Source organism: Colletotrichum scovillei (assembly GCF_011075155.1).
Source record: "Colletotrichum scovillei strain TJNH1 chromosome Unknown Contig00003, whole genome shotgun sequence".
In the NCBI taxonomy this organism is placed as follows: Eukaryota; Fungi; Ascomycota; class Sordariomycetes; order Glomerellales; family Glomerellaceae; genus Colletotrichum; species Colletotrichum scovillei.
This window is the reverse complement of record NW_023336261.1, coordinates 2,214,200-2,240,746: the sequence shown is the minus strand read 5'-3', so window position 1 is coordinate 2,240,746 and position 26,547 is coordinate 2,214,200. Positions and strand designations below refer to the sequence as shown.

At 52.4% G+C, this 26,547-nt stretch overlaps 8 protein-coding genes across 8 annotated transcripts; 4 read left to right on the top strand and 4 right to left on the bottom strand.

The window, feature by feature from the left end:
- Nucleotides 1-124: 124 nt before the first annotated feature.
- Nucleotides 125-1,091, top strand: HER10_EVM0008233 (uncharacterized protein; the record flags this gene model as incomplete). Its single annotated transcript, XM_035477764.1, has 4 exons — nucleotides 125-338; nucleotides 435-601; nucleotides 692-849; nucleotides 932-1,091. The coding sequence occupies 4 exons, from the start codon at nucleotides 125-127 to the stop codon at nucleotides 1,089-1,091; spliced, it is 699 nt and encodes a 232-aa protein (XP_035336288.1).
- A 764-nt stretch (nucleotides 1,092-1,855) lies between these two features.
- On the top strand, nucleotides 1,856-4,081 carry HER10_EVM0005019 (zinc finger protein ADR1; the record flags this gene model as incomplete). The annotated part of the gene is made up of 3 exons (XM_035474645.1): nucleotides 1,856-2,546; nucleotides 2,612-2,746; nucleotides 2,804-4,081. Exons 1-3 carry the CDS (start codon nucleotides 2,313-2,315, stop codon nucleotides 4,079-4,081), a joined length of 1,647 nt encoding a protein of 548 aa, XP_035335993.1. The 5' UTR covers nucleotides 1,856-2,312.
- A 254-nt stretch (nucleotides 4,082-4,335) lies between these two features.
- HER10_EVM0006372 (uncharacterized protein) lies at nucleotides 4,336-5,501 on the top strand (the record flags this gene model as incomplete). Its single annotated transcript, XM_035475958.1, has 4 exons — nucleotides 4,336-4,362; nucleotides 4,419-4,607; nucleotides 4,671-5,008; nucleotides 5,102-5,501. 4 exons carry the CDS (start codon nucleotides 4,336-4,338, stop codon nucleotides 5,499-5,501), a joined length of 954 nt encoding a protein of 317 aa, XP_035336121.1.
- A 1,014-nt stretch (nucleotides 5,502-6,515) lies between these two features.
- Nucleotides 6,516-8,113, top strand: HER10_EVM0008690 (uncharacterized protein; the record flags this gene model as incomplete). The annotated part of the gene is made up of 2 exons (XM_035478202.1): nucleotides 6,516-6,877; nucleotides 6,931-8,113. 2 exons carry the CDS (start codon nucleotides 6,516-6,518, stop codon nucleotides 8,111-8,113), a joined length of 1,545 nt encoding a protein of 514 aa, XP_035336323.1.
- A 772-nt stretch (nucleotides 8,114-8,885) lies between these two features.
- HER10_EVM0011677 (steroid monooxygenase) lies at nucleotides 8,886-10,973 on the bottom strand (the record flags this gene model as incomplete). Its single annotated transcript, XM_035481101.1, has 7 exons — nucleotides 8,886-9,358; nucleotides 9,421-9,787; nucleotides 9,841-9,977; nucleotides 10,037-10,132; nucleotides 10,195-10,352; nucleotides 10,410-10,616; nucleotides 10,684-10,973. The coding sequence occupies 7 exons, from the start codon at nucleotides 10,971-10,973 to the stop codon at nucleotides 8,886-8,888; spliced, it is 1,728 nt and encodes a 575-aa protein (XP_035336602.1).
- Nucleotides 10,974-11,868: 895 nt separating this feature from the next.
- Nucleotides 11,869-13,505, bottom strand: HER10_EVM0004206 (uncharacterized protein). The gene has a single exon (XM_035473858.1). It carries the CDS (start codon nucleotides 12,600-12,602, stop codon nucleotides 12,213-12,215), a length of 390 nt encoding a protein of 129 aa, XP_035335915.1. The 5' UTR covers nucleotides 12,603-13,505; the 3' UTR covers nucleotides 11,869-12,212.
- Nucleotides 13,506-14,770: 1,265 nt separating this feature from the next.
- HER10_EVM0006131 (uncharacterized protein) lies at nucleotides 14,771-17,742 on the bottom strand. Its single transcript, XM_035475725.1, has 4 exons — nucleotides 17,265-17,742; nucleotides 16,998-17,201; nucleotides 16,858-16,936; nucleotides 14,771-16,780 (listed from the first exon to the last, which is right to left on the bottom strand). Exons 1-4 carry the CDS (start codon nucleotides 17,442-17,444, stop codon nucleotides 15,462-15,464), a joined length of 1,782 nt encoding a protein of 593 aa, XP_035336097.1. The 5' UTR covers nucleotides 17,445-17,742; the 3' UTR covers nucleotides 14,771-15,461.
- Nucleotides 17,743-24,379: 6,637 nt separating this feature from the next.
- HER10_EVM0004907 (alcohol dehydrogenase GroES-like domain-containing protein) lies at nucleotides 24,380-25,514 on the bottom strand (the record flags this gene model as incomplete). The annotated part of the gene is made up of 2 exons (XM_035474535.1): nucleotides 24,380-25,119; nucleotides 25,268-25,514. The coding sequence occupies 2 exons, from the start codon at nucleotides 25,512-25,514 to the stop codon at nucleotides 24,380-24,382; spliced, it is 987 nt and encodes a 328-aa protein (XP_035335982.1).
- Nucleotides 25,515-26,547: the final 1,033 nt, after the last annotated feature.

Genomic DNA, 26,547 nt, shown 5'->3' with positions numbered 1-26,547 from the left:
TATAAGAGGCCTCTGCCCCTTCTGCATATGGACAGATCTCAGCAGTCGATTGGAATTCCAACACTACAGCTTCCGTTTCGGTATCGACAGGCCATGACTATCTCGCCATCCAAAACTATTCAAGATGCTCCTTCTACTCAGAATTGCAATCTGTGCCCTGGCAACTGCTCCTTTGATAGCTGCGGCTCCGACTGATGTTCGATCACCTATTCCGCCACTCTCATCCCCCCCTTTCACCTTCGAGCAATGGGCTGATGATATTATCAACAACCCCACGGCCCAGCACCTATCTGCTAAAGAGGCAGCCAAAGCTTCAATTAGATCTCGGAACATCATCGGTGAGATCTTCAATTGCCCATGACTTCGTCCAATTTTGTGGTATGGGACCAAGAAAAGTGATGATCCATCTGCTAACATCCGACTCTCCGCAACAGGCTGGCAATCTACTTCCCCTCACAACACTTCTTGGTCTGAAGAGTCCAATGGAAGTCAATCGAATAAGCGCGATAACGTCTTCCTCAAGTCCAAGACTTCTGAAAGTGCCAAGATCATTGATATCAACACCGTTCGATGCAACAGCTTCCCCACAAATATGGCGCCGGTACGTCTTTGTGTCTCTCAACTCTATCCGAGTATGTCACAGGAGGATTCATCTAGCTGACAGTCTCCATTCTATCTTATTGTACTGCAGATTGAGAACGCTGCCTGGTGCATTCAGTGGCTTGCAAACCAAGATGACAACAAGTGCATTGTTAAGGAAAAGGAGTTAACAGGGTTCTGCCGCTCAAATGGTGAAACTTTCATTCTCGGATGGAGGAAGAACAAGGAATCTCTGCACCAGTCAACTTGGTAAACGCTCGCTCCCGCCCTCAACTTAGGCCTCCTCGCTCCTCAAAGCTGCTTTGACTAACAAGATACGCCCGATTCATAGTCAGGAAATCGCAAGAACCGCGGGAAGGATCATGGATTACTGCACAAGCAGCGGATTCGTACAAGGAGATACAACTGCATGGAATGATACGGCTACGGGAGTTATGATTCGGACGTTTCAGTCGGGTGCTATTGACAAGAACATCAAGCTTGAGATGTGATTGGGTTTCGAAACAGCTGCCTACGAGCCTAAAGCGTTTCCTTATGATCTTTTCTTCTGCCCAGAGATGGAAATTGACCTACTTTTGTTATCCACCTTTATAGTTTCGTTCGAGTGAAACCTAATCAGATTGCAAAGACTTAGTAGTAACCGTAGGCACTCAACCCAACCATTTACAAAGTACATCTTGACAAACTTTTACACCTCAATCGCTGAGTCGCTCCTTGAAATACAGGTTATACGATCTATTCCTCAACACTAAATGCATTCATGAATGAAAACTTTTATCTAGTATGGGAAACTGAGATTTTGCCCGCCTCATTTGCAAATCGCTAAGAATCTAGACTCAAAACTGGCAACTGTCTGGCTATAGAGTCTATGAGATCGATAACTATTCATGAAGTGTTTCACCATAGGAAGTGGAAAGTCTCACAATTTGAATCTTTAGGCACTGAAGTTCCAGCTTCACTTTGATTGTATTTGCCCTCGCCTTTGTGGCGCAGGAGTCTAGAGGAGTATGCCAATAGGCAGACCCTCAATTGTAGTATGCAACAAGACGAACTGATAAGCATAGACGCACGGGCCCATCACCCCTTTAGCTACTTCCCCGTTCGCCAGGGTCCTCAACGTCAACCCGAACATCAAACGCAGCATTGCGCCCATGATGAGTTCACGGCCCTTCACCTGCACAGAGTGCACGCAGACATTTACGAGAAATGTAGGTATCCTTAAACCTCCAATCAATGACGGTGACTAAGACACGTCAAAGGAAAACTTGGAACGACATAAACGCTCAAGTATGTGTCAGCCCCGAAATTTCAAAGTTGCGAAGCTCACACTCGCCAGGACATGGTAGCGACAGCCGTCGGCCCTTCAGATGCGAAAATTGCAAAGCTAGGTTTACTAGAAAGGATGTGTGCAAGAGACACGCCGAAAGATGTAGAGGCACATTCAGCCGTGTGTTGACGATCACCGGTATTCAGAACGGAGCGGAGCAACCGGCACCAGCCATTGAAGAAACTGTTCTTTCACCAGACGACCAGGATGATTCGCCCTTTTCAACTTCTCAGGAAGGCATTATCGCTGGAGTCGGAGATGGCACCATCTACCCAGATAGCCCGCCAGAAGCTGCAGAAGTGCCCGACCCGGAGGAGCTTCTAGTGACGGAGTAGGTTGTCCAAAGATACGGTCTCATTTCACAACTGACTAGTATCTCAGGATTATGACGAGCGGAACAGAAACTTACGTATCAACGTATTTCGAGAATTTCCATCCGTCATTCCCACTTGTGCATCGACAAAGCCTAGGAAATGAGTTACCCAAGTTATCGAAGCAGATTATCGTTTCAATTGGCATGCTATATGCTTCTAGGAATGTGTCTGAGGAGGAAATGGCATCTTTGATGCGGAAGAGCCAAACACTATGGAAACATGGCCATGATGAACTTTGGCGAATTGTAAGTCTGAAATACGATATCAAGTCAAGCATTGACCGTATCGATACTTTGCTCACCTATGCTAGGTTGAGGCGGATTGGAGAGAAATCCGCAGGACATGGGTTATGCAAGCGTGGCTCCTGCATATAATCTATGGGGCCTTCACTGGCAATGCATCTGACTTCGACAAATCAAAGAAGATGTTGCGATGGATTGTAGACGTAAGATGTCCATATTAACAGGTGCTGGTTGTTTTCCCATTAATCTGACCTGAGTAGGCCGCCCGAGACCTCGGTCTCCTCCGTCAAAACGTTTTCCAGTCAACATCCAGGTTCAGAGACTCGGAAGAACAGACATTACACGATCACTGGATGTCATATGTTGAGTCGGAGTCCATGAAGCTATCCATGTACACTCTACTATTTCTCGACTTTCATATTTTCTCCCCTTGCAACATTCGCCCGCTTACCACTCCCACCGAGCTGGATTGGGAGCTGCCCCTTGCTTCATCATTATGGGAAGCGGACACATCGTTAGCATGGGCCCAACGGCTCGGAGACGAACCCCGAACCGTCGGACTGACCCGGTCTCACGACACTCCTGGCATGACTTGCCCAACAACAAAATCACTAAACCTTGCCATGCAATCATTGATGACGGATACACCGAGCCCGCAACTTTTAGCGGCGCTACGTGCTTCGCCGATGGCAACGCTCTTCGTTCTCACCAGTCTCGACTCACTCGTCAGGGATTTTACCCGTTGCTACTACCAACTCCCACCGGCTTTGGCCGACCCAAACGCGTACCACATTCTCACTCAATCTCAAAACAGACAGGTCAGTGCAGCTTTACGATACGTCTCTGAGATCATCACAACGCAAATCGCTGCGGCAGATAGCTCGAACTGGCACATCTTGAACTTTGCTGAGCGTATCGCGCTATCTGTTAAGCTTGCGCTCTGCAAACCCGATGATCTTCTGATTGGTGGTATCGTGGAGAATAGCGTCGTTGCTGGCCTCACCACCGCGACACATCTCACCATGGGACTTCAAGTTGGAGCTCGCAGATCGTTGCAAAACCTCCTCAGGTACAACTCCGGCGATGACGGGATGTTGGTCTTCCTTGATGACTTGATGGACGTGCTGTCAAGTGTGACAAGTATCGAGAGGCAAGATCCGTTGCGAGAAGCGCCGTGGGCGACGGTGGCTACATACAAGATCCTCCTGGCAATATGGAGATTACTGCGATGGGCAACAGCAGAGATGCGACGGAAGTCAGGTACCCAGCCGACCGTCCGCACTCGATTTGAGGCTTCTACCATTGTCTTCAATTCCATCCTTGAAGTCTTGCAGCGACAAGAGGACATCGATGGCCAAACTCGGCGCCTCTCGGTTCGGGAGTCTACCGCATTAGGCATGGCGTCGGAGGCGAGCGAGGTACGCTTCATGGAAACCGTATTACAATTCTGGAAGGGCAGACCTGTTTGGGCAATGGGGTCCTTCATGACAACGGTGCTCGAGGAGGTCATCTCGGCTGGTGGTATGGCTTATGAGTAAGGGTGTGTGGACTAGCGCGCGGCGAGTAGGCCGCTGCCCCAGACTAGGGTTGCTGCGGAGCTCCGCCGCAGCCACCACTTATCTCGAACTGTATATCTACACTTTCAAGAGGCACTTGAATTGTCACCTGGAGTAGTCTGTGACATCCCGAATTTCCCGAATCGTTTCAATCTTCCAAAGGGGCTTACCGCCGGCTATTTTCTACACCAAGTCGACGTCGATTGTGTCCTCGTCAAACAGACGCCAAGAAGATCATGGCTGCACAGGAGAATTTTGGATGGGTATTACTTCTCCTACTATAGTCATCATTCCCTTGTTCACTCACACATGACTCTAGTTTGGTCTGGGGTCAATGGGAATTGGCATGGCACTCAATCTGCAGAAACACCTCGCATCTAGGGGTCTACCGCCTCTTCGGTACAGCAACCGGACGCTTTCGCGAGGTGAATCTCTGCGGGAAGCTGGGGGACTTCCTGAACGAGACTTCGAGACTTTGGTCCTAAAGTCATCCGTCATATTTACAATGGTAGTTTCTGATCATGCTTGTAATTTTGTAGCATTTTCCGCATTTGCTTATTGACCATCACAGATCTCAAACGATGAGGTCCTGGACAGTCTCGTATCGAAGGCTCTAGACACTTGGAGCAGCGCCATACTCGAAGGCAAGATATGGGTTGATACATCAACAGTCCATCCAGATACTGCAGCGAGGTGCTCCGAACGTCTTGCTAAAGTAGGCGCTACATTCGTTGCGTCCCCTGTCTTTGGAGCTAGCCCTATGGCGGCCGCTGGTCAGCTCATCTTTGCTATGGCCGGCCCCTCCACTGCTATCGAAAAGCTGAGGCCATTTGTGGTTGATGTCATGGGAAAAAGCATAATAGATATGGGCGAAGATGTCCGCAAATCAAGCTTACTCAAGATATCAGGGTGAGCATTGCATCTTATTATTGGCCACTGTTGGACTAAATCGGTCCGAGATTGGAATTTGCCCACAATACTAATCACATCTTTCTGGAACAGAAACATCTTTGTCATTGGCTTCCAGGAGTTGACCGCCGAAGCGCAAGTCTTTGCCGAGAAAACCGGGCTCGGTACCCGCCAGATGGAACAGTTCATCAGGGACATGTACGGCCCCGTTATCGAGAGCTACTCAAAGCGCATGACAACGGGCGCATACGCGCCACCTTTGGGGACACCCCCTGGCTTCGCAGTGTCCCTGGCGGCCAAGGATGCCGGACACGCGGTGAGGATCGCCGAGGAGCATGGTACGAGAATACCGACTATCGAAACAGCGTTGTCCCGTATGGAGGCCGCTAGGAAGTATGCAGGAGAATCATTGGATAGCTCATCAATCTATGGTGCAGCTCGGCTCGAAGCCTCTTTGCCTTTTTGGAACGAGAATAGCAGACAGTCTAATTAGAATGAATTTGTCTTTGAATTCATTCACTTGGATCGTTTTTCAGACAGAAAATTTGTCAAAATAGTACAAGAAGACAAGAAATCATTTCTACTGTCATGATTGACGCTTCATTCCCATCTCATTTCCCTTATACCTTTACAAACTTCAATATTGAACAAGCAGACATCACGGATAGCCCAGACCTTTCCCAGTAACACCAGACAGTGTACTGTTATAGGGATTTGCGTCACTCCAAAATACATGACTAGCTGTACATATCCCACAAAGCCAGCTAACCATGACCTACTGACCCGGATCCGGGGAGAGGGAACGGGGCTCCGCTGATCCATCCAGCTGGATACTAGCTCCATAGACAACTGTCATGTTATCTAGCGCCATGTGTTAGAGTGTGTGTCAAGGAGCGAGGAAAGGACTCGGAGATAACGGCAACGGCACTCAGCCGGGATATGGATGTCTCATCCCGTCGTACCCCAAGATTGCGGAGCTCGCTGCGTCGACCGGGCCAACCTCAAAATGCGGGGGCGGAGCTCCGTTGGCGTGCATGAGACGACGGTGGATCCAAGATAGCAGCATGACCGAGCTTGATGTGAAAACCCCCTATCTCAGCGATAACCAGCCCAAGCCACGCTCAAGTCGAGTGTAGCTGGGCTTGCTACTACTACGAAGGCCACCCCATGTCAATCGCCCCAAGATCAGCCTCAATCAAGATGACAGAGAGAGGACTGACTGCTGCTATTGCTCAGCACGGGACACCTATAAACCCCGAGCTTTCCCAACCAGCCCCTTAAGACCTCCTGGCATCTGCTTTTAGCCACTCTCAACCTGATCAGGCCAACCTCGACAAAAGTTTTGGCTCTTCGACTTTGAGGTAGACCTCTATTTGGGCCTTCCCTCTCTTTCACTCTCACATATCAAGAGGAAGACCTGTGTCGTGAGGGTCTTCGACCAGCACATCTCCAAACACCCACTACAGAGACCGTTCATCAGTACCTCACTCGGTGAAAGTTCCCAACAATGTCTTCTGAAACCAACAAGAACACAGCACAGCCAGACGGTGGCGATGTCATCCGAACCCATACCGACTTCGAGGACGGCAGCATGGAGAAGCTCAAGCATGGCGAAGTTGATCCGGCCCTGGCATTTGCCAATGGAGAGGAAGTCACCTTCACCCCTGAAGAGGAACGAAAAGTCCTGTGGAAGATTGACAGAGCCATCTTGCCCCTTCTGATGTGGATTTACGCTCTTCAATTCGCTGACAAGACGTCCCTAAACTACGCCTCGTTGATGGGTATTCGTGAGGATACGGGCCTCAACCCCAAAAGTCAGGAGTACAGCTGGGCTTCTTCCATCTTCTACGCTGGCTACCTCCTCTGGGAGTGAGTCTCATTGCTATCTCAGAATTGAAGACTATTTTGCTGATTACTTCAAGGTTCCCTACGACATATCTCCTTCGACGCCTGCCTCTCGGAAAGTACACATCGGCCAACATCATCCTTTGGGGTGTTGTCCTAGTCTGCCACGTCTTCGCTTTCAACTACGCCGGTCTCCTCTCGGTCCGCTTCTTCCTCGGCGCTCTCGAAGCCACCGTGACACCAGCTTTCGTCATCTTGACCTCGGCGTGGTACAAGCAGAACGAGCAGGCAAAGCGCATGGGTTACTGGCTCAGCTGCAATGGTGTTGCCCTGTTGACCCTTGGCCCCATTGCCTACGGCCTTTCTGGTGCCCACAACACAGTCCTGGCAACTTGGAAGGTTCTGTACCTGGTTCTTGGCTTGCCTACCGTCATCACTGGCATCTACTGTTGGTGGTTCATGCCCGACAACCAAACCAATGCCAAGTTCCTCAACCACCGTGAGAAGACAATTGCTATCGAGCGCATCCGTGGCAACTTCCAGGGTATCGGAAGTCGCAAGTGGAAGTGGGATCAGTTTTACGAGGCTTTCAAGGACCCCCGAACCTACCTCTACGTTCTCTTCTCGCTGCTCATGAACATCCCCAACGGAGGTATCACTGCCTTTGGCTCCATCATCATCAACTCTTTTGGCTTCAACTCTCGCCTTTCCCTCCTTCTCAACATGCCTACAGGCGTTGTTGATATTACCTGCAAGCTTCTCTTCACGTACCTCTCGGACAAATTCATGGATCGATCCCTGTTCGCCTTCATCGCCATCCTCATCCCGATGATTGGCGGCATCATGATGATCGTCATCCCCCTCTCAGCTCAAGGTGCCTTGCTCGTCGGCTACTACCTCATCGGAGCCGCGGGCTCATCGTGGTGCCTCGTCATGGTCATGATCTCAAACAACACTCTCGGATACACGAAGAAGGCCACTGTCAACGGACTCCAGATCCTCGCTTATGGAGCTGGTAACTGGATCGGCCCGCAGACGTTCCGTTCCAACGAGGCGCCCAACTATCACAACGGCAAGCTCATGGTCGCCATCATGTATGGCCTTGCCGCCTGCACCATCGTTGCTATTCGGCTTGTCAACATTTGGGAAAACAGGCGGCGGGACAAGAAGGCGGCAGAGGAGCCGGAGGTCATCGCATCAGGAACTGAGTTTTTGGATTTGACGGATTTCGAGCAGCCCGCCTTCCGATATGTTCTTTAAGATTGTCAAGTACTTTTGTCTGAGAGCACCATAGAGGGATGCACTGGCTCACTTTTATCATTGAGTTCTTTGTAGGCTTGAGGTTGTAATGTTTTAGAATATTGAGATTGAATATGTAAATGCAGACATGTTTTTTTTCATTTTCAGGACTTGTTCCAGAATGGACGCGCATCACCAGCCGACCACCCCTTATCCTGATGACACCAGATGTTGCATCTCTCGTGAATGATTGAGCCAAGTAACTGCGTAATACCAACTCAATCCTGTCAGTCTTGATACCGCACGTTGTAGGGAAGCACGTGATACCGTTCGCTATTAGACTGAGCCTGGAATAATTGCATCATATCCTTTTTATCGACTTTTAGGAAAACAGCAGACACATTCATCAAGCGCTCAATGACGTCAAAACACACGTTCTCGGTTGTTTTCCAAAAACTTTATACACGCTCTTCATATGAAGTTTTGTCCAGGGATGTCAGAAAGAGGAGGCTTGAAAAACTTAGGCTTCATTACGACGTCTCGTAAGTCTACGCATGTTTGTATTGAAGCCATTTCGCACTCAACGGGACAAAGAGACCGCCGGTTTGCAAGCAATTGCCCTGAATGACAAACGCAACAGGACGAGAATTATCAGAAAAATTGCTTGCAAAAGAGTCACTACGAATTAGCTGAATCACTGATCGTTGACCTGCAGGCAACATACCAAACCTGTGGCAAAGGATTGTGCGTTGAACGATTTCAATTACTCAAACAAGGGGCTTATATCCATGTTCTATTTGTTCATGAGAAACTCCTCAAAATCCTCGTCAGGTAGCGCAGGCTGCTCATCAACGCCATCAAGCAGCCCAAGGTACCAGGTCAAATCTCGGCCATCCTGCTCGCGTTGCGCAAAGCCGTTGCCCCAGTATCCGAACCGATTGCTCGTCGTATACTTGAGATCGTAGTCCTCCCAGCGCGGTGTGGCAATTGTCTCGAAGAACTGGATACGCGAGCCCGGCCACATCATGGGCTCCTTGTCCACAGTGCCGCTCTTGAACCAGGATCGGCATGGTGAAGTCCATGCCGTCCGCGGCAGGAACTTGCGTCGGTGCTCGGCAAAGTCGTTGACGGCCTCCTGCTTTGGGCAGAAGGAGGAGATCTCTTCCTCTGACATCTTGTGGAGCATTTGCATCACGTATCTCGCCACCGTTTCGGTGATGGGGAGGAAACTTCCGTGGCCGTAGGGACCGTAAGGACCGTTGAAGACTTTGATGCAGATGTTAGCCCGAGTTCTCGCATTAGACTCAAGGGGAGTGTGGTTAACTTACTGATGTAGTTCGGCATGTTGGCAACTGTCATAGAGAGGTAGGTGTTTGGTGTATCCCGCCAGTACTCGCTGAGACTAACACCGTCGCGGCCTATCGTAGGGTAGTGCGGCCTCCAGCTAACGTCGAAGCCCGTAGCGCAGATGATGATGTCGAATTCGTGTTCCACTCCATCTGCAGTCTTCATTCCATTGGGTGTGATTTCCTGGATACTTGAAGACACGACGTTCACGTTGTCTTCGCAGAGCGCCTCGAGGTATCCGTTTCCAGGAGTTGGCCTCCTACAACCGACGGCGAAGTCTTTCGGGATGATGAGGTCTTGGAGATCCGGCCTGCTGGCGAGCTTGCTGCGCATGTCTTCGGCCGCGAACTGATGACTTGTCAATCAAAGATCTGGCTGGACGAAGCTGGAATAGAACCTACCGCTTTGGCATCGGCCTGTTCCTTTGAGCCATTGAGAATGAAGCGGAAGCGGGAGTTCAACTCGGACTCAATCTTCTTCCTATATGCGAGGTATTTCTTGGGATCTTTTCGAAGGATCTCGTGTTGTTCTTCGCTGTCTGCAGTTACATCCGTCAGAAGATTGTCAAGAGTTCTGGGTTGTGATTTGACGACTTACACTCGAAGTTGCTGCCCTTCTTTCCAGCAAAGCGCTGACCGAAACCGCCGACGACCCAAGAAGAACTTCTGATGAAACAACTCAGACTGCCGACGACTTCAGGCTTGTTAGATTGATATCTTGTGGAAATATGGGGTTAGGGTTGTTGAAAAACATACTCGGCTGGATATTGGGAACGATCTGAACCGCAGAAGAACCAGAGCCAATCACGCCAACCTTCTTGCCCGTGAGGTCGATGCTGTTATCCCAGTTGGCGCTGTGCATCATCTTGCCTTTGAAAGTTTCTCTGCCCTTGATGGCGGGCCATTTCCACTTGCTGTAGACTACCGTGTTAGCCATAGACATACAACAATCAGGGAGGAATGCCACGTACTTGAGCACGCCGCTGGCGTTGACAAAGATATCGGCTGAGTCTTCGATCGTGGTGCCGTCTGCCTTTTGGATCTGAATGCTCCACTTCTGCTTCCCCTCGTCCCAGAACGCTCCCGTCACGGTGTGGTTGAGGCGGATGTACTTGTTGAGATCGTACTTCTCCGCGATGTCTTTGAAGTACTGCAGGATCTCCGGGGCACTCGAGTAGCTTTACCAAAAACACTGTCAGTACCCGCACACGAACGCCGGAGACGTAAGAAGGCGCTCGAACTCACAATTTCGTCCACTCTGGGGACGGCGCCCATGAGAACTGGTAGTTGACAGAGGGAATGTCGCATCCGCAGCCCGGATAGCGGTTCTCGTACCAGGTGCCGCCGATGGAAGGGTTCTTTTCGTAGCAGACGAGGTCCAGGTCGAGGGTCTTGCAGGTGTCGATTTCGTGGGCTAAGTTGAGAGCGCTGGCGCCGCCGCCGAGACACACGATGCGGAGCTTTCTTCCGCTTCGGCTGGGCTTCTCCAAGATCTGGTACTCAGCTTGGGCCGGGGGTGCGGGGAGAGAACCCATGCTTGCGGTGAGTTCGGGGGGTACAGAACGGTAGACAGGGGGTAGTAGAGTTGGGGTAACAAGAAGAGATCTGTGTGCTTTACTTGTGATCAAGACTGAGTGAGCGGCACACAAGTTCTAACGATGTTAGGGAGCTTTCAAGGACGAGTGATGGGGTCTAGACTATGGGTGTCTTGGATCGCCAATGTCTCTGAGCTTGAGTTTTGCGACATTGGATATGGAAAATGCGCTCTTATATGACATCTCCAAGTTTCAACGCGCATACAATAACCCATTAAGCTCACGCGTATTGCCATACCTCCATGTATAGCGGAGCTCCGCTCGTGCATACGGCGCCATCCCAAACCATCATCCCCACACCTTACAATCGCGCTCAGCTTCACTACTCACTACACCAACCCGCGGCCTTCACTCCGCCGCCGCCGCCTCCGCCTCCGCCTCCGCTGGTATCCTTCTCCCCTTAAGCCCCCTCCCTCCTTTCCCCGTCTCAGTCTAAGTCAGTCGCGCTTGTGGTCAGCAGTCGCTTGTTAGTTACGCGGGGTTATCAAAATCTACTCGAATACCAAAGACGGATAAAGATAGCAGGATAAGGATAGCGTGGTGAACCCGAAAGACCCCTGGCCAAGGATGGTTTAGCTAAAGAAAGTCTGTCAAGGGTATCGGGGAAATAGATTGTGGATCACCATCTGCTGCCGAACCAACGTCTCATTCATCTCGCTGACCCTCGAGTCGAGGCGAATGCCAACGAACAACGGAAAAACTTTATTTTGCTCCATTTGCCGAGATGAGGCGAGGGATGCCCCGCGTGCTGCGGACTTTGGACACTGTCCGAAAATGCATGTTCTTGAGCCCCAGCACGTTCAATATTCACAAACTCCCTTCGAAAGCAATCATGCAGGGATACCTGAACTATGGAAAACCATTGTGGTCTGCCAAGATCTTTTGGCCGGATTTCACATTCCGAAACCATAGCCTTGATGAGACGAACTTATCACCAGCGGAAGGCGTCACTTGTATCGATCAGTTCACTAACAATGAGTTCATTGGAACAATTTATTCTTTAGTTTCTCGTCACATTCATGAATTACCCCCCTGAAAGCTGGTCTGTTCATCTGGTTATCCCCGCAAGATCGTGCACATTAACAGCCCCCTTGAACCGAACCACCAACCAGCTCTTTCCCCTTGAACCCGTCTCATGATGACCTCAACAAATTTCCCACAACTCTACCCGTAGAGACTTCAGACAGCGCCCGCCGGCAAGAACGACATGTCAAACTGGAAAGGGCACTTGACGGCGGTGCAGATACAGCCGCTGCCCTTGGGAATCGCCTTGCAGCGCATGGCGGGCGTCTTGGGGTCGCAGCAGCAGCACTGCTCCTGGGTGGCCGGGTCGAGCGGGCACGCGATGAGCGGCACGGCGCAGACGCTCTTCTTGGCGACCTTGCAGACGTAGTTGCCGGCGCCGCGGTCCTCGAGGTCGCAGGAGCAGCAGTTGGCCTTTGGCTCCGGGAACGGGATCGCTTCGCGCGGGGTGAGGAGGTCACCGGAGGCGACGCCGGCTGGGGAGGCGTGGACGAGGGTGAGGGTGCCGGCGAGGGCGAAGAGGAGGGTGTTGATGGAGAATTGCATTTTTGGTAGGTGTTGTTTGATATGAAGTTTTGAGGCGGTTGGTTAGAAGTGGGAAGTGTTGTGATATTTGTGGTTTGAAGTGTGGTTTGATATTTGAGGTATGGATGTTTGGTGATCTCTGGTAATGATCATCAGTCCTTCGAGGCTCTTCGGCGACTTATATACACTTTCCAGTTCGTATAACACCCCCTTGACTGTGTCTCGTGCTTGTGAGAGTCTATCCAGCTATACCGCAACGATGACAACATCGCACCAAATCTCTGACCTCAAGAACCTGATTGGTCACCTAGATGAGCCATATCTACCCTCCCTAGACTTGCTTCATTACCCTTCCGTAGTCAAGAAAAAAAAAGTTCCACATCCAGAAAGGAGAGACACGACGATGTCAGATTGAGACCCCTTCAAGCCTCAAGCCGGCACCACCCGCGACCGGTGAGGTCTGTTTGACCCGAATTGGGCAGTAGCACGAACCGCTTAGCTTCGTCGCGCGGATCTCAAGCCACCTGCAAGAATTAGCATCAAAAAACCCCCGGATCTGCGCAGATATTTGCGGATCATTCGGTCGAAGACAAGAGAAGGGTAAAAAAAGTTTTCTGACCGGTTACCTACGGAGTGCGACCTTGTCTGTTAAGATCTTATGACCGGTAGGATGATTTGAGCTTTTTTGAGTTTATTGTTATTTCGGTTCACCAGGGGAATTGGTCCGCCGCTGTTAAGCGAGATTTTTTTTGCATATGCAAGACTGGTTATATGCTGAAAAGTCTGGAACCGTGTGATTATTAGGTAGGCATCGCAGGTTCATCGTCTTCACGTAAAGGGCCTAGAACAGGCGAGTCGTTGGCTTGATGCTCATGGACCCCGGTGTGCTGCTTTGCCATTGCTATGCGGGCTTGTCAGTGCCCTGTCCCCCGACCCGCGAGATCTCGGCGGGAGCCGAGAAAAGGGCCGATCACAGGGTTGACAGGCTAACAAGAAATGTCTCGATCAGTGTGATGTCGGATTCAATGTGGAGAATTTCAAGTAGACCGTGAGACATTCGTGTAAGTGTTGAAAAGTGTTGAAGGGAGAAGAGTTCAGGTATGAGTTGTACATCACCTCGCCAAGCGTTAAGAGAGAGCGTTTTCGTCCTCGATATGGCTGTTGTCTGTAAGCCGGAAAGCTTGGCAGGTGCTCACCCGTCAGCTCATGTCTCAGTCGAATCACTCGACAGACTCGGGCTCGCGTAGGGTCGATAACATCACACAGATAGACATCAGTATAAGCAATTCTGATTCCTTGATGGTACAGACTGTTTGATCTCATCTTGATTCTCCAAGAAAAGCTAGGGATCTGGTCAATAGGGTCCAAGGCCATCGTGAAGGCCCACTCCGTGGGGCCCTGAATCGGACTCCCGCTCTGCTGCACCTGGACCTTGGAGCTGGAACCCCTTTCGAAGGGCTCGCAAAGGAGGCCACAGGACTCCGGTGACATTCCTCAAAGGGTGAAGGAAGAATTTTAGGGTTGGGTGACTGAGGAAGAAGGCGTCCTGGGCATACGTGAGAATGACGATCTGCGGCCCGGCCCCCGGCCCCCCGGTCTACGAAGCTCCGGATCCGGTCGTCTTGGCAAGACAATTTCATTCTCTGTTCTGTATCTGCAGGCTTTTCTCGGCTAGGGACGGGCGACGACGGGATATACAAAGACCGTCTCTACGGATGCAAAACGGCTCAACTGGCCATATCGAGAAATCAGCTCGCGAAGAGACCGTTGGTGCCGGTTTTCTATTCTTAGAAGTTGGGCGTGCGGAGAAGAGGGTTTCTTGTGGATGACATGGCTTGCGGGCTTTTGCTAGTAATTTAATCGGCCGGAACTTTTTCAAGATGATGGGTAAAGTTTAAGATTGTAGATCTTTGCAGCCTCGTCTATCCTATCCGGGGAGCGAAAGCGGCAGCGAGGAGGGTCGGGGCCTTGGGGCGGTTCTGGTGGTCTAGGACTCAAGATGGGGCTTGGGTTTTCCGACACACGTTCGGCTGGACGGCCCGCATGGGAAGGACTGTTCAGTTAAGACAAGACTTACATCCCATGACAGTTTGCCAAACGATCTAGTTCGACCTCGGAATGTTTGGCGTCTACGATAGGACAGTTGCCGAGATGATCATATCAGGTCAAGCTCAATGATCAAAAGTGTTCAGAGGTAACAATAAGCATTCATTTCGACCCTTTTGCGTTCAAGGCCAAGGAGACTGACTACATAGGTGGCGAAGCAACATGACTTTGTTTTGGTTGGTTTGGTTTCCTTTCATGATCTCATCATTTCCCCGTTCCGATAACTTCCGTTGTGATAAAAGAACCGCGCAACCGTTCGTTGATGAAAAGTAGAAAGAACAGGATGTTTCGCACTCATAGCAATAATGCTTTGAACTCGCAAAGCACCCCTCCCGAATATTTAAAACTCGCCCTCTTTCCGTTGACATGTTAAAATGCTTGGTGTGAAAATCAAAAGTGTTGTTTGGTTGTTGTTGATGGGAGTATGTCCACTCCAATCCATCTGCGTTTTCAAGACTGCGTTGATTTCAAATCCGACTTTCCCCCTTTCAACTTCCACCGACCAGGGTATGTAAACGTAACAAAGAGGCTTCGACAGGCCTTGGGAGGTATTTTGCCAAAAGCGCATTTGATGATAAAAGAAGAGAAAAAAAAGTTTTGCAGTAGAATGATATACGAACCAGTTTTTTGTTGAAACCGATCACTTTTCCCTCAGTTCAAAGTTGGAGAAAAAACTTTTTGAAAAGACACGCTTATAGGACACACACAGCTAATGGTACACGCGCCAAGATGGGGCCTCTCTTCGACACAGACAGCAGGGTTGTCTGACTTTCTTCAGTTCGCCATGCGCAGGACGGGGTACAACGGCGCAGCCGGGGCAGGCTTGGCGTCAACCTCCATCGGCTCCGGAGACTTGAGACGGCTAGCCTCAGGAGACTTGGGAGCAGGAGCAGCGGCTTCAGCAGCGGCCTTCTCGGCGGGCTCGTCTGAGTACTCTCTGCGGTCGATGCGATCGCGAATGTACTCGCGGAGGGCCTCGATGGTACGCATGTTCTCGAGCCATTGGTCGTACTTCTCCTCGCGCTCGCGGGCGCCCTCGCTGGTGTCCGACTCGGATGAGGGAGAGCCGACGGATGAGGCGACGGACTCGGCCTTGGGAGTGGTGACGCTGGAGGAGTCCTCGTAGATGATGGGGGACTTTGGCGAGGAGGGCGCGGCACGCTGGAGCATACCTCCCGAGTAGCGTCTGCGCTCGTTGCTGTCGAAGCTGGGTCCGAGCGTGGAGGCTGTGGACTGGCCGGGGAAGACGGAGCTGACGGCCGGGAGGTTGGGGTACATGACTGAAGAAGCGGTGGAGCTGTGTCTGGACTGGGGAGACATGCCGGAGGAAGAGGGGCTGGGCGAGTGACCAGATGTGTATGACATGGTGCTTGAGGGAGGAGTGACGGCGGGGGTTCCAGTCGACGAGACTGCGGTCAACGGGGACGCCATGTGAGCAGCGGACACGGGGTAGCCGTCTTGGGTGACTGGAATGCCGGCGTGAGAGCCTCTGTGAACACCCGGGGGCGAGGGGCTGTGGCGGAGATCGAAGGTGTTCTGGCCGTGGATGTGGATTCCTTGCGTGGCCTGGTGCGAGTTCTCGTAGACAGTGCTCTGCATCTGCTCCAAGATCTGGTCGATCTGGACCAGGTCGTTCTTGGTGCGGGCGTTGGGCATGGGCGGCAGGTAGTACTGCTGGGACATGGGTCCGGGGCCGGAAGGAGGTCCGCCGGCCTGTTGGTGGTGAACGTGCTGCTGGGGCGGGGCTGCCATGTAGTCGGAGCCGGGCATGGGACCGGCGTGCAGGCCGAGAGCGCCGTGAAGGGGGAGAAGGGATCGGCCGACTTGTTGATAGGAGGTCGGGTCGACCTGGCGACGCTTGGCGTGGGCGAAGAAGTCGTCAACCATGTCGAAGGCGCGCTTGCTGCGGTTGTCATAGCCGCCGTGGTGGCCAATGTACTCAGTTCGGGGAGGGTTCAAGGGTTGTTGGTTGAAGTACAGTCCATAGTTTGTAGATGGTTGGGGTGCATAGTAGCTAGCATGCCCAGCCTGGTGTGCGAAGGCGGCGGAGTTAGTCCGAATGTGGCCATTATGATCATAGTAGCTAGAAGAAGCTGGAGGCAAATTAGCCTCTAGTTGGAGAAAATAGAGGACAGACTTTGGAGGGGTGTGCAAACTGAGCTCTACATACCTTTGCCAGGCTGCGCCCGGTAGCCGTTCAGACCTTGGTCCTGGGGCGAGCGGACGAGCACCGAGTCATCGGCGTGGGTCTGTCGACGTTTGTGAGCATGGCTGAAGAAGATGGCGGGAGTGGTTTGTGGGTTGATTTACCTTGACGTGCTTCTTCAAGTCTTGAGGGCGCTTGAATGACTTGCCGCAGAACTCACACTTGTGAGGCTTGAGAGGAACGTGCACGCGAATGTGAGAAGTGATGTGGTCACGCTTCACAGTGGTCGTCCTGCAGGAGTTCCATTGGCAAGTGAGGTTGAGGTTGTTGGTGCTCTTGCGGCCAACATGGCGTTCACAGATGTGCTCCTGTAGATTTTGTTAGTGAGATGTTTCGGGTGAAATAAAGATTTAGTGAAAATTGCCACTTACGTAGAGAGCCTCAGGTGAGACAAACTTCAGGTTGCAGGCGTTCCACTTGCAGATGAGGTTGTCCTCTGCGCTGGTGCTGTTGGCGGACTGTGAAGTGTTGCTGGTTGTTGTTGAGGGAGCGGGGGTGCTGCTCTTGGGAGAGTTGCTCGCAGAGCTCTCATTCTCTTGTTTGGCGGACATGGTGAGTGACCGGGGTGTGTGGATGTGTGCGTGAGTGTTGACCGAGCTGGCGGGCTCGGTGAAGAGAGTCCGGAAGATTGGAATGTGCCGGGTCCCGTGAGGCGCGTTGGGATTGGATGGTTGTGTAAGTAGGAGTGGGGTCCTTCTTGATGCTTCAGGTTGTAGATTGCCGAGAACAGGCGAGAGTATACTTGGGATAATACAAAGCTGAACGGGGGAAAAAGAGACGGTCAGCAATGCTTTTATGTTTTTCTGCCGACTCTCACAAGACTGGGTGTTCTCGAGGGAAATCAATCAGTCTGATCTGGGGGGCATGGACGATGGGCTCTTCTCTTTATTCATGAATCACATTTCCTCTCCGCTCTTCCTACCCTTCCAAGAGTCTTGGCAAAAGTCTTGGCGACCGGGGCTTGTGAGACCAGCCGACTTTTGATTGGTCCAAGGTGGCGAGGGCTGCCGAGCTGATGTCGCGGATGATGGGGGGAGACAACAAGGCAGGCAAGGTGCGTCGAGCCTCGCCTGGAATGACACTGTAGTCGGCATACCACAATCTAACACTTTTACCATGCAAACACACACAAAAGAGATAGCTGAGGCTCAGCAGCACAGTCCAATCCTGACGAGAAAACAGACAGCACCCACTGACACTGCAAGTACCTCGCCAACACCGCAACATCCGGGCGCATACGATGCCAAGACTCTGGCTGTCTTGGGGCGTCTTGGCAAATCTCCAGTTTTCACTCTTTCTCCCTTCGCCGAGACCTTGGCATTTGCACTTGGCTCCTATTGCTTCATCCTGCGAGCACCCGCGTCCATTTACGTTGGTCAATAGCTCGCCATCAGCTGATGACCGCAAGCGCAGCGTTTGATTTCCTGTCCTCCTTTACTCGGCGGCGGCCTTCGTACCGGTATGGCTTTTGCCAGCTTTCTGGGAAAACCTGGCCTTCTTTGTCCCTGCGACCGGTTGCCACGCTCATGGGAATAACGGCGGCACGCACCCATCATCGATGCGGCTCGTTGTGGGAGTTGCTCATGGCAATGACCATGTATTAGGTATTTCTGTCTACGGAGTACGGGTCACAACACTTGCGGCTCGTTGTGGGAGTTGCTCATGGCAATGACCATGTATTAGGTATTTCTGTCTACGGAGTACGGGTCACAACACTCTGTGTCGTCTGAAGAAAAAGCCTGCGACCGTCTCAGATGAGGGAGCACTGTTTCCAGCCAAGCAGGTGAGCCGAGTATTTTTGGGCCTTGGATTGCTTGGGGTCTCTGGGGGTCTTGGGGGGTGACCGGACGGGACAAAAGTCCAAGACTGACCTGCCTGAGAAACAAGCCGCCAAGTACTCCCGTACCTGATGTCACGGGCAAAGCACCCGTCGCACTGAAAGTACGGAGTACACTTTCAGGCGACCAGCCAGAGAGATAGGACGATTGACAGGACATGGGAGATGCCTGGTGCCCGATTGACAGGGTAAGGGGCCCGAGAACGACAAGCCTTCCACGCTTTTCCTTAGTACCTATTCTGTATACCAAGACCTCCCTGCTTCGAGTCCCAGACTCCCAAGAGCCAAGAGACCAAGTCTCCGTGCCTTCGTACCAAAAGAAGCAGAAAGCGAAAAGAGACACACACGACGCGGGGTGGGGACGAGGATGCGACGGCGGCCTCGGGCGCTCCGATAAGCGCATACCCCGTACATATTGATAACTCTCCATCCCATGGAGCCGGCCCAAGAATAACGATCCGCACACGGCAAGACGGGATGCAGCCAGCTCGTCATTTCCGTAGGCCGCACCGAAGCTGCCACGCTGCGAGGGATGGCAAACCCGCAAAAAATCACACAGTTGCTTAACCGAGCGATTCGCCCTCCACTTTTTCGACTTGCAAGTTGCGCGCGTGTGTGGAACAAACTCGACAGTCCGGACACACAAGTGGCGCCCGACCCTCGATAACCTGGGGGACGGCACCCTCGGGGGGGCAGGTGACTTTCGGGTGACGGGGGGGACGCTGGAGATTCTGACAACGTTTTGGGGCAATGCCCAAGAGCCAAAAGAAGCTTTCCGCTCCTCTCTTCTTGGCCTCTCCGCCGCAGCCAAGACTGCCAAGTCCTTAGCGCCAAGGGCTACGCGCAATCCAAATGCCCTCGCCTGTGGTCGGCTGGTTGTCGCCCCCTCTTCTCGACAGGTCCACGATACAGTCGCCGCTCCCCTATGGTCAGCCAGAAGCCGTTCAAACCGGCTCGTCCAGAAAGTGTTGCGCAATACCGCCAGTTATGGCCCACGCAAGGGAAGCCGATGTGCCGGGCGTTGGTCATCGCATTCGGTGCAGGTGAGATGCGGTGGGGTTCGCCAAGACTTTAAATACGTGGATGAGGGAACTCGAACGTTTTCCCTAAACCGAGAGCTTGAAAGCAAGGACAGATGTGAAATCGAAAAAAGATTGGGTTGGGGTGGTGGGCGAGGGTGCGGCGTGGTGAGGAGGGTGAGATGCCGTGTGCCAAAACGACGCAGCTGTCGGGGTCCGAGGGATACGTACCTCCGAATAGGTACCTTACTGTGGCACTGCGTGCCTCGAGTCGACACCAATGGAAGTTACCAGCCTCGATCCGCCAAGACTCATTTCTGGTAATGGCAGGTACCTCTCGAACCCCCCCCCCCTCCCCCCTTCCCAAGATCATCCCGTCCCTACCGGCCATCCACAGATTCCTCCCCAGTGTGGCAGTTCACTTTCTCCCATTATACTCAACCACCACTCAACTCCCTACGTCTACGTTTTATTTTGCCTTTCGACTATCTAATTTGCCTTCTCGTTGTCGGGTTCCCACCACGGCACTTAGCAATTTGTGTAATACACTACGTCGCAAACGCACCGACACAGCCATCTTGTTCTTAAGTTGGTCGATCCAGCCAGATGTCACCCCGTCGATTACCTTAAAACATGGACTCAACGTGCCAACGTGCCCGAGGCGCGACGCCCGTCCATACATAGTAGTGTCATATTCACAAGTATTCAGGTGAGCGGGTCGCTCAACTCTTGGCAGTTCGACCCACGACGGCGGTACGCCAATTGGTGTCAGACTGCTCTCCTACTCCCCTTGGTGAACAGTCTCGTCGACCGGTCGACTTGGCCTTTTTCCTCCTGTCTACGGCGCCAAGCTTGCTCGACAAAAGAAGACATGAGCCCAAGAACGCAAGCCGTCTCACAAACCATGCCATCGCATCATGGCCGACCCCGCCTGTCCACGGGATCCCGCACTGGCACGGTGTGTTCGCTGCAGACCATTCCCAAGAACTCGAGTATCAGCCAAACCTGACAATTTGCCGCTTCAAAGCCCAGCCAGACGAAAGCTGGGCGTTCTTGGCTGCAGATACCAAGCACCTTCAGCCTGTATCCCCCATCCTGTCCACCTTGCGCCCGCCGCTTCGCCGTTCAATGAGGCTGTGCAAGCAATGCCAAGACCTGCGAGGATGGGTGGTTTCGCCCTGGCTTCAACTCTCGCCAATCCAGGGGGGGGGGGGGGCCACATCGCCAGCGCTCTACACTCAATCAGAGGAGAAGCAATCAAAACGAGGCCTTTAACAAGTCTTGGCATTGCTCCTTTCACACTCACTGGCCGCCACATGCATTCTATTTGCGCGATTTGTGAGTTTGTTTAGCCCGTCTCGACGATGCTTGAGTCTTACCACATCCTCCTCCATCAACAGATTGACTTTCACTCCCTCTACCCGAATCGGTGATTGCTCGTCCCACACTCTCACTAACATGGCTCGAAGAATTAAGGTTCTGGAAGGAATATCCGCACACTTTGTGCAGTCCTGCATGGTCATCAACCATTGGCTGTGCCGCCAGAAGGGTCGCCGATGTACCACGAGCCCGATGAGCCTGCCAATGCCACGGGAATTTACCAAGCTTTCCGGCGAAATCTTGGATGCACGACACCCGAGCGAGAAAACGACCGCACCATCAGCAACATGACTGCCCGCACGCCCCAGATGCAGCTACGGACTACAATGACTCTTTCGAGTTTTGAGCCATCATCCACGCTGGAACTCTCCACGTTTGGTCGCAGTTATTCCAGACTCAATCAGACCACCATGTTCGCCTCCCCAGACGATTGCGACAACCCCGGCAGTTTAAGGACGAGTGGTCCCCCGAAAAGCCCCAGATGCGGAGGGTCGAATGGGGTGCTTGTGTTCGGACGCCAGGCCGAGATTAGGAAGGACTCTGCAAGTGGTGTCCTGGCTCGGCGGGATCAGGCCAAGATGCCAGTAGGACTTCTTGCAGAGTGGGCTTTGCTCCATTCCCGTCGTGCCCATGCACTCTTGGCCTCTTCTTACGAGCTCCAGACTTTGAAGGGCCTTCTTGGCTTCTGTCCATGGGCCGCAAAGCGCGTGGGCATGGTATCGCGTTGTGCAACCATTTTTCGGAACCTCTCGGCGTCTTGGCTTTAGCTTGAGCGCTTTCTGTCTGGCCTTGGATTACATCAAGTCTCAGCACCGACTGGCTTACAGGTGGAGTGGCCAAGGCCCACAGCCATCTTCCAATTTCATATCCGTACTCCCTTCTACCTGCCGTAATTGATGCTGATGGGCAATGCAGGAGAAAAAGAGCGCAGAAAGGGAACGCCAGGTCACATATCAACCTCCGTTATTCAGAGGCTCTGAAATCACAGCGCAACCCTACGGAAACAATCTTGAAATTCGGGCGATATTTTGAGTATCCGGAGCCTCTCACACCCAAGACGGCAACGCCTTGGTTTTGGCCTTGGCTCCATCTTGGCCGGGCAATTTTGACGATGATCAAGAGTAAGCCTTGAGTTTCGGGGGACTGAAACGGCTGCCGGGCTCCGGCACCCGGGTGGACAACAGACGAACGTCGACGAGTGGGCCGTGTTGTCAACTGGCGATTAGCAGTGCTATCAATTGGGAGAGCAGCGACCTATCTTTTCTTGGCGTTTGCATGCCAAACGACGATCTCTATTGCGACCATTTGTCTCCTGTTTGCCAAGCATCCTCACCAGCGTTCTATCAAGCGACTTACGAGTAGTCGCTCGTCAATGCTGTAGGCAAAGCAGCTACCTAGATCTGGGCCAGATGCCCGTGATCAACCAGAAGCGGAGTCTTGGTGAGCAGATGCGACCTAGCTCCGACAATAGCTGCCGCTGTTCGACGGCGATGGTGAGAATTTCCGACGAGACGTCGGTCCTGGCACACGACGTTTCCTCCGGACTGCTCCAATGCTGTAGTTTTCGGTTCAAGAAGCTTGCTACTGTCGTACTGGACCAGAATATCCATCTTGCCTGTGGCCAGAGGTAATCCCCACTTGCAGAAAATAGCTGCAACCCAACCCCTGGCCCCCTTTCTCCTTATCGTCGTTTTGTTTGTTTCCATTACTGTTTCCAGCTATTTCTGTTTCCCACTGTTCATTCATCAAATCGATCTATTCGACCCTCCGAAATGACCCGACCGTTCACACCCCATGAGACGCCAAGAATTAGGACTTGCCCCAATGCTTGACCAACATGAACAAAGTCACCGACTGAAGGTGTCTCCGCCTCAATCTGCGGACCAAATTTCCCTCATTCAGCAAAGTCGAAGTAAAGAGGTTCAGTGCATCATTAGCCTGGACATGGCAGCCAAGTGGGCGGCAAAATAGGATGTTAGCTTACAAGATTCTGACGCTTACTTGCCTGTTTACTATGCCTGATCTTCTTATTCTTCTTAATGTTTTTATTGTCACTATTATAACTATGGTTTTTTCTAAAATCCTATGGGAATACCCTTTAAAGAAAGAAAGAATAGGGATAGGGATAGTAGGAATAGAAATAATACGAAAGGAGCTAGAGAGGGTATCGATAGAGCGGCAAGCGAGTGTGCTACCCACTTGGCAGCGTAATGCAGACCACTGTCGCCTTCACCCTCAGACTATGGCATGATGCAGTTCTAGGTCATGGCTCCTTCTCAATGAGGCCTCCTGTCCCTTGCTTCCGCGACAGATGCAGTGTCCAGCGTGTCACGTCTTCAGAAGAAGAAATCTAGTGATCTGCTCCTGAGTGCGGCGGACAACTGAAGGAAACATCTGGACAATCGAGTGGCAAATTCACGCTGCATGGGCTCGATGCAAAAGTGAGGAGGGAGCTGCAGTTCCTGGTTCAGATAGAGACGATGGAATGCTAGAGCGTCCGTCGCTGTGGCTTTCGTGGTCTTGTAGGCTTCGCAGGCTTCGCAGGCGATGAGATACTCGCACCGGTCTCATCTGCGTCCAACATCCTCTCTCGCTAGTATTGCTATTGCCATGTCTAGTCTTGCCAGCTACAGGAGCCACCTCATGTGGAGGCCGTCAGAGTATCTTCGTTCCTGCTATGCAATCATCTGCTGAATCTTCTTTGAAGTGGCCATTGATCTCTCGTTGCTCCCTTACTTTGAACCAGTTCTCCCTGCTCCTGCTCTCTGGGAGGAGGCCATCCTCCTTGTAGACGCCCTCGACCACAACGAGGCGATGGTGCCTTCCTCTGTGTATCATGGCCACTCATTCATGTCGTATGCTAGACATAGAATACGAACCAGAGAATCAACGGGATCCCTTGAAGATTTGAGCACGCCACACTCTACGTGCTGCTATACTTGACTACTGAGGTGCCTGAAGAAGCCACGTTGAGCACGACGATCATCTCGCAGGACGCTTCAAACACGTCTGCCAATGCTGGATGCGAGTCATCTTACAGTACAGTCCTTCTCTACGCCATGCCCATGATTCAACAATTGCGAGACGGCCTACGCATTGCCATTGACCACTTGTCATGCTGTCTCTTCATCGTATGTGGTAACGGTTATTGCCCAACAACAAAGGCGAATAGCCCTCGAACACTCTTGGCTTTGTAATCTTGCTAACCCCCTGACAATAGCCGCGCCTCAAAGATGCAATCTACAGATCTTCAGTCCATGACCAGCACGCTCCTAAAGCGCACCTTATTCGACATCATACGCTCCACCGCTTCAGGCGCCTCGCCCAAGGGAAACTTCTCAATCAGGCACTTGACGCCCTGCTTTCTCGAGAACTCGATCGCGTCCTCCGAATCCCCCGCGTGCCCGCTAGGCCAACCGTGAACCGAACAGCCGCCCGCGATCAAATGCAACGAGTTGATTTCGATATTCCCAACCGGCGCGAGCACCAACAACTTGCCGCGCGCCCGCAGCGCGCCCGTGAGGGGGCTAATTGCCTTTGCGTTCGGCGCCGTCGCGACCACGAGCGCGGCGCCGCCCAGGGCCTTGAGCCTCGCCACGGGGTCCTCGACGCTGCTGTCGATGAAGTACTCGGCGCCCAGCTCAGACGCGAATTGCGCTTTCGCGGCGCCGGAGCTGATGGCCGCGACGCGGTAGCCCATCTTGGTGGCGTACTGCACGGCGAGGTGGCCTAGGCCGCCGAGGCCTTGGACGGCGACGAGGCTTCCCTGTGGGATCTCCATCTTGCGGATGCCGTTGAAGACGGTGACGCCGGCGCAGAGGAGGGGCGCCGTCTCGGCGGGGTCGAGGTCTGCTGGGACGCGGACGACGGCTTCGGCGCGGAGGGTGACGTATTCTGCGTAGCCTCCGTCGCGGGTGACGCCGTTGATTGGGCCGTTTTGGCAGGATTGGAATTGGCCTAGCTGGCATGTTGCGCAGGTTCCGTCGTGGCCTTGTATGGACGTCAGTTGAGTGTGCTTCAACATGATATCCCTCTCCAAAAGATCCCCTTCATCTCATGCTTGTTGTTGATCCAAAGGGAAGGTTTCCAGAGAATACAGACTCACCTCCATGCCAAGCTCCTCCAACGCGCTCGCCACCCGTGAACCTCGACACGCTCTCGCCGACGGCGACGATGTCGCCTACAATTTCGTGTCCTGGCACGCGTGGGTGGACGGGGCCGAATTCGCCTTTTTGCATGCCGACGTCCGAGTGGCAGATGCCGCAGGCGAGCACCTTGACGAGGACCTCGCCTTTACCCGGCGCCTTCGACTCCACCGTCTGGAGTTGCAGAGGGGCGCCTGCCTCCTTGACCTGCCACGCCTTATACGTCTTTGGGAGAGACATTGCTGCTGGAGTTGTATGTCGAGAGAGAGGATGAGTAAGTAACTGGGACGTTGCGATGTTATGATTTTGTGTGGTTATTCTGTTCCTCTTAACTACATCTTGGAGAGGGGTCTCTTATATAGCCGTAGCTCATGTAATTGCTGCCGAAGGCAAAAAGCCATGGCAAGCGCGATACAACTTTCTCGTGATGTCAATGTTTGATGATTTAGAGGTGAGGTCTGGTAAAAATGGATCTTTGATTTGTGATCCGGCGATACTGACTAACAGAGGCCGCGCCGAGAGCCCACTTCCCGGTATTTACGTCTGATATCCCCGTTACCTCCCCTCGCATCGACCGGCTTTTAGCAAGATTTAATCTCAAGCATTACTCCTCAAGTAGAGTTGTAGGTTTTTTCAGATCGTTGCCGGAGTTTGTGTCCTTCCACGTTGGGGCATCGAAGCACGGATGGAGTAGCCGGAATTATGTCCTACTATGTTGGGTATTGTAGCAGGGATAGGGGAGGTCGCATATGGAGTAACCCGTGAGGCCGTGTATGGAGTAACCCGTGAGGCCGCGATAAGCGGAGAAGTGATGCATTCTTGGTAGATTTACAGAAGAAGTAAGTGATGTACGAAAAGGCCATTGGCGAAATAGGCCGTAACGGCTCCGGCTGAACTGGATGGGGTCGGCTCGGCGCCGACTCAAACCACCATCATCCGGCTTTGAATTATCTGCCAACGAAGACCTCCATGCTCAATCATGCTTAGAGGTTTCCATGACTATCTCGCAATCAGAATAGTAGGCTCATACACGAGTGGAGATGCAGACGTGGGACCTGTCATGTACCGAGGTTAGAAGATGGAAGCTCTGGGGAAGTGAAGAAAGTCTCGTGAGGTTCTTAAACTGAGGTACTCGGTGACAATATTTGAAGAAACGAAGATTCGATTACGCTCTTGTGGATATAGTCTTCTGCCACTTACGGCTCATTTCAGTAATAAATTTAACAACCAAAACCAAGAACGCGTCAAAAATGAAATCAAGATGCCGCTCTGG

Excerpts from the sequence above, each read along its gene's own strand:
- HER10_EVM0006131 (XM_035475725.1), bottom strand. The coding sequence starts at position 17,444 with ATGTCCGCCAAACAAGAGAATGAGAGCTCTGCGAGCAACTCTCCCAAG. Across the intron at positions 17,202-17,264 it reads TCTCACCTGAGGCTCTCTAC|GAGCACATCTGTGAACGCCA; the intron begins GTAAGTGGCAAT and ends CAAAATCTACAG. Across the intron at positions 16,937-16,997 it reads ACTTGAAGAAGCACGTCAAG|ACCCACGCCGATGACTCGGT; the intron begins GTAAATCAACCC and ends AAACGTCGACAG.
- HER10_EVM0004206 (XM_035473858.1), bottom strand. The coding sequence starts at position 12,602 with ATGCAATTCTCCATCAACACCCTCCTCTTCGCCCTCGCCGGCACCCTC.